The 9,605-nt window shown below is 42.3% G+C and overlaps 1 protein-coding gene across 1 annotated transcript in view; it reads left to right on the top strand.

The window, feature by feature from the left end:
- si:ch211-202p1.5 (endothelin-2) overlaps positions 1–4,415 on the top strand; it is a 15,234-nt gene extending 10,819 nt beyond the window's left edge. Inside the window, exons 3-4 of the mRNA XM_032543866.1 lie at positions 3,484–3,603; positions 3,733–4,415. Coding sequence (XP_032399757.1) covers positions 3,484–3,603; positions 3,733–3,838 — 226 coding nt within the window. The 3' untranslated portion in view covers positions 3,839–4,415. The remainder of the gene's footprint in view (positions 1–3,483; positions 3,604–3,732) is intronic.
- The last annotated feature ends 5,190 nt before the right edge of the window (positions 4,416–9,605 follow it).

Genomic DNA, 9,605 nt, shown 5'->3' on the forward strand with positions numbered 1-9,605 from the left:
AGGACTACATATGGAAGTGGTCTACATCTGATTTGTGTCTCATTCAGGACCAGAAATGGAAGTGGTCTAAGTCAGACCTGGGTCTGATTCAGGACTACATATGGAAGTGGTCTACATCTGATTCGGGTCTGATTAAGGACTTCATATGGAAGTGGGCCAGATTTGAGTGTTCACATTACTTCTGAAGAAGTCTGACCTGGTCACTGATCTGATTTGGGCCTTTTGCCTGCAGTCTGAACGTAGCCCACGTCACATTTGAAATGAATTAACTAGAGAGTTTTTTTTTAAGGTGAAATAGCTTCCAGAGAAGAGCCAAAAACAGCCCGTGCAGCGGCAGGACCCTCTCACTAGGAGTGTTGGTTTAGTCTAAACATAGCCGTGTGGTTAAATGCAATCTTCCTGCCTTCATCATAAAGAGGTTTTTAAACAGCAGTGGCAGGGCCCGCCATCACTAACTACACCCTAAGCCCTGCAGGCGACAGGGAAGTCCTGTCGGCTGACATGTGCTTACATAATGTTTTTTATTCTCTTCATGTTCAGACTCAAACCGACGTACTGCATATTCAGTCCTTCCAAAAAAAGGGTTTTTTGTGATTGTTGGGGGCAAAAATCCTTGATTAAGTGGCACGTTTTTTTTTTTAAATGCAATGGAATATGTGGGATATTTATGCAATTTTATGCAATGAAATTGCAGGAACTTGCAAAAACTGCGGTTTGATGAAAAAGAACTAAACGGAGCTGAATAGCAGAACTTTTACGTATTTCTGTCACATCTCCAGCAGTCAGATTCACTGTTTCCTCTGAAGGAATCACTGCACATAGGGAGGCACTTTTAATGACATTTTGAACATGTTTAGAAGCTAAAAACACATTTAAACCTGCCCTGTTGAAGCCTGTTGGCTGCTAACTCTAGCAGGAGGATAACACGGTGTAGGCAGCACCGGTTGGTTTCATTTTTCTTGCTACTGACAGCGCTCCAAATGTACAAACAACCGAGCTAAAATCGACCGGAATTCTCCTTTTAAGCCCGCCCATCAACTCTATACACGATGTGATTGGCCCGACTAGAGTTTGGTTTTTCCAGCTCGCGGGCCAATGGAGACGGAGAGTTGCTGGACTGACCCTGGCTGCAAATTACATCTTGATTTCTAGGTTATTAGATCTCAATTTTTCTCCGAAAAGCATCAAACCGAATGGGGGGAAAAAGCATCTACACACTTAAATCTGTGCGGAAATCTTTTTAGTTTGGAAGCTTTTCGGTCAAAGACTGTCTTTCCTGTCGTTAGTTCAGGCAGCAATTAAAAGACTCTTTATTCAATTATTAAGTTTATATTGGCGGCGCCTTTTTTAGTTCCAAACAAACACAGGACACAGGTTTGAAAAGAAAAAAAGAAACAGAATTTTTTTTACTTCACTTAACAAATTGAGATGCATCACGTTGTGTCTCATGCGGTGACTTGCAGCTGTACGAAAATTTAAATGAACATTACTTCGTTGGCATTCACAGTAGAGTCAAGAAGCACTAAGCTGTTTGAAAGTATACAAAATACACAATATATATGTGACAGTGTGACAAGTCTTGTGTTTTCACCTTAACTTCTTCAGGACATGAACACCTGTTTCCTGGGTGAAAATCTTGTGTTTGTTCTTAACTTATCCCCTCTTGAAAGTCCTGTGTTTTAGGAGCCAAACACCCCCCCCCCCCCCACCCCCCGACTCCCTCCCTACGAGGATCTTGACCCTCTTACACAGCAGCAGTCAATGTGCTGCTGACAGTAATAAATACGTGGAACACACATGGATTACATTACAGAGCTTTGTTTTTTAGACATCTTCAGTAAGATCCAGTGAAGTCGGAGCTAAGAGATGACTCCTCTCCGCTGCAGCTGCTTTTTTATGAGCCAGAACAAACGCAAACTGTTAAGTCTTTTGAGTGTAATTGTTGTCTTTCAAAATCTGATTTTCACACATATTTTTATTTTATTTCATGGATTTGTTTTTGCTCATTTTCACCCTCAACAGCGTTAAAAACTGAACACTGGAACCAGTCGGGGAGTGTTGTTCTCCGTCATGGTCGGACGCCTTCAACCATGTGTCTATGTGTTTTGTGTGTGTGTGTGGGGTGTGTGTGTGTGTGTGTGTGTGTGTGTGGTGTGTGTGTGTGTGTGTGTGTGTGTGGTCTTAACTATATTTGTGGGGTCCTAAAACCATGAGTCCATTATACTTGTAGGGTCCCAACTGCTTTGTGGGGCCAACATGCTGGACCCCAAAACTTTAAAGGGCTGTTTGTGGGTTAAGACTTGGTTTTAGGATATGAATTAGATTGTGTTTAGGGTGAGGGTTAAGGTTAGGCATGTAGTTGCGATGGTTAGGGTGAGGGTAAGGGCTAGGGAATGCATTATGCATGCTCGGGGCGCCTTTCCATGGGCAGCCCCCTCACTCTGACATCTCTCCATTAGTGCATGTGTAGGTCCTGAGCATCTGTGTGTAATTCAGGCCTGTGTGTAATAACAACAGAGTGAAAAGTGTAGTTTCCCCTTGTGGGATTAATAAAGTATAATATGTCAATGACGGGTCCTCACAAAGACAGTGTCACAAACCTGTGTGTGTGTGTGTATTTCTATAATAATAACTCAACAAAAACAACACACTATTTTAGAAATATGTATTCACAATGTATTCAGCAATACACACCAGTACAAACAATGTACAAACGATGATGAGCACACATATAAACAGTCAACACAAGACGCAGCAGTGAGTGCAGAATGTGTTCGACGTGTTTCAGGAGAAAAACCTAAACAGCCGACAGACTAAAGAAGTCAGACACCAACAGGTGTTTTAAACTTTGGTTTGAGTAAAGTGGAGAACGTTTTAAAGTCAGTGGACTCACAGAGTTGTGTCGACATCCCAGTGTTAATCCACATATTAACCCACGCTTCCTCACGCTTTTGGTGTTCCTGGATTGCTGTTTCAAAGTATGGGTATGGTGGCTCCTGGGCACTGCCGAGGTGCTCTTGAGCAAGACACTGAACCCTAACTTCTAATAGCTGGGCAATAAAAAGCAATTGAACTAAATATTTAAAGTAAGTAAATTAAGTTGACATGTAGGGTCAAAAGTCTTCATTTTTTTAGATGACTTTTTTGGGGCCTTTATTTTTGACAGGACAGATGAAGACATGAAAGGGGAGAGAGAGGGGGAATGACATGCAGCAAAGGACACACACACACACACACACACACACACACACACACAACATACACACACACATACACACATGCATGTAAAACTAGATCGAAGAAGACGTATGAGTTTCTGCTCCCTCAAAGAGGCCACTGCAACCTTGCTCACATTAATGCCTCCAATGCCTCCAGTATGTTATTTAGCATTTCTTTTTATGGAAATACTGTGACAATTTGTGCTTTACTTTGTTGGAAACTTGTGAATATTAAACGCTGACTCTAATATCTTCTGTTTTCCAGCCATGTGGTCCCGTACGGATTCGGTTCGGTCCGACTGAGGCGGGAGCTCGGTCGCTGCCTCTGCACACGCACACAGGACGCCGAGTGTGTGCACTTCTGCTCCGTGCAGGCTCAGACACAGTGAGGACACACACACCACACACACACACACACACACACACACTCACACACACAGACACAGACACACACACAAATTTACACTAAGGACTTAAATAATGCACTCAAAGATTTTCTCTTTTTCTTCCTCAGAGAGGAAAATGCAGTGACGAAGAGGAAGACTGACAAACAATTGAAGAGATTCAGAGCTGCATTCTGGGAAAAAAGAAGCCGCCACACACTCAAACACCAGACCTGAGCCAAAGGAGCAGGAGTCAATCATTCATCAGATATATAAAGTGTGTGTGTGTGTGTGTATTAAGTCCATGTAATGATGAAGTGTAAAGATAGGACTGCTGCTGTTTTTAACATTTGGCTGACGGCACGCAGGGAGGTGGTGTGAACCTGCGACCTTTGTGTTGGCGGGTGATCTCGGATGATTTATGTCTCCGAGAGGTGGAAAACATTTCAGTTACACAGCCTCGGGAGGAGAAAGGCTCGGGCGTTTTAATTCTAAATTATTGCTGTTTTCTAAGCCAAAGATCTGTCTTTAAAGGCTGAAATAGTATGTTTTTTAGCATTTTATTTAACGATCGAATGTGTAGATCATTTTATACAGAGTTAAAAAAGAAAGTATTTTATTATGATAAAGGAGTCTTTTAAAATCTGGCATTTAATATTTTAGGACAGGGACAGATACATTTATTAAAAACAAGTCGAAGATATTTAATTCTGGGGGGGGGGGGGGTTTTTGGAGCAAAAAGTCGTAATATGAGAGAAAAGTTTAAATTTCACAAAAGAAAAGTTACATTATGACACAGTTGTGATACAACGAGTCGAGGACATAAGTCATTATTTCATGATACTATGAAAATAAAGTCGTGAGAAAACATTTTGAGAGCAGTGTTTTATGTTATGATTTGGTTAGATTGGGTTACACGTGCACGTTTAAATATTTCCTGACTCTAATATCAGCCGGTAATCCCCAAATGTTTGAATAATAAGCCAACGTCTTAAAGGGATACTTTGCCTTTTTTTTTTCCAACCATCTCTGTGTCATCTTTGTGTGGGCAGTGTTTAGATGTCAGCTATTTCCTCGGCAAAAATTCCATCCCATGCATGTCTTTCCGCCTTGATGTCTCGTCCTTGTCCTCGGTCTTTGTGCTGAGGACTGTGGTTAACTGCTCCTCAGATCTCTGCAGGGTAAATCCAGACCACTAGCTAGACGGGGGGTGCATCCCATAGCCCTTAAATTAAAGGGTTAACTTCTCCTGCTGCCGTGGTCAGAAAGAATCCAATCCAACTTTATTTGTTATATATTTTAAAACAACCAAAGTTCACCAAAGTGCTACACAGAAAAAAACAAAAATACCAAAAAAACATTACATTATAACATGAGTAAAAAATCATAGCTGTGCAATAAAAAGCAATTAAACTAAATAATTAGATGAAGTAAATGATATCGACATCTTACTGTCAAAGGCCACAGAGAAGAAGTGGATTTTACGACGTGATTTAAAAACAGACAAAGAAGAGGCCTGTTTAACGTGCAGAGGCAGACACGTCCATCATTTAGGAGCCGACACCGCAAAGGCACAGCCCCCTCTGAGCCTCAAATGTCCTCGATGCTCCCTCCCTCCTCGATGCTCGGTCCTCGATGCTCTGTCCTAAATGCTCGGTCCTCGATGCTCCCTCCTTGATGCTCCCTCCTCGAAGCTCGGTCCTCGATGCTCGGCCCTCAATGCTCGGCCCTCAATGCTCGGCCCTCAACGCTCCCTCCTCGATGCTCCCTCCTCGATGCTCGGTCCTCGATGCTCGGCCCTCGATGCTCGGCCCTCGATGCTCGGCCCTCGATGCTCGGCCCTCGATGCTCCCTCCTCGATGCTCCCTCCTCGATGCTCCCTCCTCGAAGCTCGGTCCTCGATGCTCGGCCCTCAATGCTCGGCCCTCAATGCTCGGCCCTCAATGCTCCCTCCTTGATGCTCCCTCCTCGATGCTCCCTCCTCGAAGCTCGGTCCTCGATGCTCGGCCCTCGATGCTCGGCCCTCGATACTCGGCCCTCGATGCTCCCTCCTCGATGCTCCCTCCTCGATGCTCGGTCCTCGATGCTCCCTCCTCGATGCTCCCTCCTCGATGCTCCGGTCCTCGATGCTCCCTCCTCGATGCTCCCTCCTCGATGCTCGGTCCTCGATGCTCCCTCCTCGATGCTCCCTCCTCGATGCTCCCTCCTCGATGCTCCCTCCTCGATGCTCGGTCCTCGGGGCAGAAATAAGAGCTTTGAGAAGGCCCTCCCAGAGGAGGGACAGAACAAAGAGCTATCAAATAATTGACGTGAGATGCACCTTATCTGTCAAATCAGATTTTTCTCTTTCACAACTAAACAACTTTTGAACATACACGTGTTCCCCTAAAACAAGTTCCTCCCCGAAGCAATTAGGCTGTGGCTCCGTGCGAAAATTAGCGCCGCTCATTTCGCTCTAAAATGTAACGTAGTAGAAGTAGAAAGTGGCATGAAAAGACTCAAGTAAAGTAAAGAACAGTCCTTCCTGAGGTTTTCTGTGATTGTTGTTAAAATCCTTGATTATGCAGGGTTTTCCTAAAAAATGAGATGGAATATGCGGGACATTTATGCAATTTTATGCGATGAAATTGCGGGAACTTGCTAAAACTGTGGTTTGATGAAAAAGAGACTGTGTTTGTCTTGTCACATAATCATGTCACTTCAAAACTTTCCCATGGCAACAGGGGAAAACGGCTACTCTTGTGTGAAGTAAACCCAACATTTTTCAACTTTCTGCTAAGATATATGTGACTTTTTTGCAATCAAAATGCGGGGATTATGAAATCATGCAAGCCTCGCATTATTTTGCGCAGAAATCGGCAATTTATGCGGCAAAAATACGGCGTATAAGTATGCGGACTTATCATGCATTGAATTATCAAGTTTTTCTGGAGTGACTGATACAAGTAGCTCAACATTTGTACTTAAGTAGCCTGCAGTACTGGAGTAAGTGAACTTATGTTACTGAACTTATCAGTAACATAATGCGTGATTACTCGCGTTGGCAAAGGTCACAGTCTGTTTTAAAGGCCTGGGTTATTTTATTTTTTTAAGCTGCAGGTGAAAGATGTAAATGGCGATCGATCTGCGTTCTCTTCTTTCACGCTGAACACACACAACGATGAACTTCAACAAAAAGGGCTGTTATTCTAACCTCACGCTCAAAAGCAACAGCAAAGTAGTTTAAAATGTCGGCGGCCAAATTAAACATCCAACGGGTTTTTTGTTCCAGAACAAAATTGTTAAAACATCTTTGATTACATCCACGGGAGTGTCTCGCCACCAGGGATCAGATCGTTGCAAGAATAACTCTGTCTTGGCATGAAGACATTTAAGATATCCCTCCTGTAATCCTCGGGGTCCGTATAAATCATTTTATTAGCTTCACTTTTGCATTTAACAGGGGATGATACATTTTAGATGTCCTGTTTGCATCAGAGTTTGTTGGGGTTATTATAACAGGAGAATGTTTAATGCTTACCATACACTAGAAGACTTTGGACACCCTTTGGACAGACTTTTGTCCGACTGCTTACAGACATTGGACAGACTCAGGACATACTTTGGAAAGACTTTGGCTAGACTTTGGACCAACAGTGAACAGACATTCTACAGACTTTGGACATACTTTTGTCAGACTGCTGACAGACATTAGACAGACTTAGGACATACTTTGGAAAGACTTTGGACAGACTTTGGAGAGACTTTGGACAGACTTTGGAAAGACTTTGGACCAACATTGAACAGACATTCGACAAACTTTGGACAGGCTTTGGACTTTGGACTTTGGACTTTCCTCAGCAGTGCTGCTGAGGCATGAGGCATGGACACCGTAAAAGCTTCGGAGGCGGACGCATACCATCAGCCCAACTTGGACCAGCTACCGGCGATCTGCTTGGCGTGGGGGCCTTAATCATATTTTCAAATAAGGCACATTTTTGCAGCATAAATTGCCGATTTCCACGCAAAATAATGCGGGGCTTACGTAATTTCATAATCCCTGTATTTTTGTTTTTTTAATTTTTGCATTTACTTCACACAAGAGCAGCCATTTGCCATGGGAACGTTATGAAAGGACGTAATTACACAAAAAGACAAAAACTGTCTCTTTTTCATCAAACTGCAATTTTTGCAAGTTCCTGCAATTTCATCGCATAAAATTGCATAAATACCCTGCATGTTTCATCGCATTTTTTAAAGAAGACGTGCCGCATAATCAAGGATTTTTTTGATTGCTAGAGGGCGCCGCCACTATAAACCTTAAGATACGTCGTAATTGCTGCTTGACCAAACGACGTGTGGGATTTTTTCAGGGGAAGATAGTCTCGTAAAATTGGCCCACTTGTTTTTTTCTGTTATTGTCAACAAAAGCCCAAAGATTAAGGACGGTGGTAAATATGTGGATCACAGGAGATGTATATATATACTGTATATATATGTATATACTGAATATACTGTATATACTGTGTATATATATATATACATATATATATACTGTATATGTACATATATGTTGAGTTTGTGAGTTTGTTTGAGTTTGTGAAACAGAAGTCTTGGTTTTGGTCTGTGCAGCTTTTTTTTTAAAAGAAGCTTGTTGTAAGATGTCCTGAACACTCGCCCTTATAGCTTCATATATGTATGTTGATTATTATATTTATTTGTTAAAACACATTAAAAACAATCTACTGAATGCAATGTGTTAGTGTTGTGATTCATGTTTTTCGTTCCGACACGCAGCTGGAAATTTACAAGCGAGACAAAGAAATGAATAGCCGACATAAATCACTGCGGTTGTTTTTATCCATAAAAAGCTTTTATGAACATGAGAAGTAGAAACACTACGCTACACATTAGTGTTCGTTTTGTCACCTATTTTTAATTTAGTTTTAGTCTTGTGCCAAATTTCCATGTTAGTTTTAGTCATATTTAATCATTCACATGTTTTCAGTTGACTAAAAGTCTCTTGTTTTTAGTCTAGTTTTAGTCAAAACATTTTAGTCTTTTTATATAAGTTTATTAATAAGATTATTTCTGATAACCATTTCAGTCAAATAGTTTTTCACACATCTCAAACATTTGTTAAATGTAATAATTACCTTAAAAAAACAAACATTTGGGCTCCTGGGCTCTACAGCACCTTGTTTCACAGACAGGTTAGATACGAGCTAGGGCTCCTGGGCTCTACAGCACCTTGTTTCACAGACAGGTTAGATAAGAGCTAGGGCTCCTGGGCTCTACAGCACCTTGTTTCACAGACACATGTTAGATAAGAGCCAGGGTTCCTGGGCTCTACAGCACTTTGTTTCACAGACACATGTTAGATAAGAGCCAGGGCTCCTGGGCTCTACAGCACTTTGTTTCACAGACACATGTTAGATAAGAGCCAGGGCTCCTGGGCTCTACAGCACTTTGTTTCACAAACACATGTTTGATAAGCGCCTTTCTGCAAGCTGTTGAACGGTTTCATCAGCACTCTTTTCCTCGCCCGGGGCGACGGGCTGCAGCGGTTTCTGCAGCAGGCTTAACCAGGCTTCCTTCCTCCCTCCCTCCCTCCCCTTGCCCGGGTCAGAGAATTAAGACGTGTTTTCGCTGATTCATCACTAGAAATGTGACTGTAGCGAGCATCTCCCTATCACTAACGTTATCCACAAATGATTGGAAGTTACTACAAGTAGAAGTACAAAGACTTGTTGCTATTATTTTCCATTTTTGCGGTGTGTAAGGGCCCTTTGAGGTTATAGTTCAACTATCGTATTAAGGTCTGGAAAAATACTGGTCTGTATACTGTAAGGATTGGAATTGGATTACAGTTTGGAAAACTGCAAACAAAAACCTCTTAATGCTTCTCTTTCACATCTTTCTTAGCTGGATAAATACCTCCCTCTAGTGGACAGGTAGTAACAGTGCGTCCTCTGATCGGCAGTCCGCGATAGGTCAGACTGTCTGTTATGTCACGCTGATTTAT

The sequence above is a fragment of the Etheostoma spectabile genome, chromosome 18, assembly GCF_008692095.1.
Source record: "Etheostoma spectabile isolate EspeVRDwgs_2016 chromosome 18, UIUC_Espe_1.0, whole genome shotgun sequence".
Taxonomy (NCBI): Eukaryota; Metazoa; Chordata; class Actinopteri; order Perciformes; family Percidae; genus Etheostoma; species Etheostoma spectabile.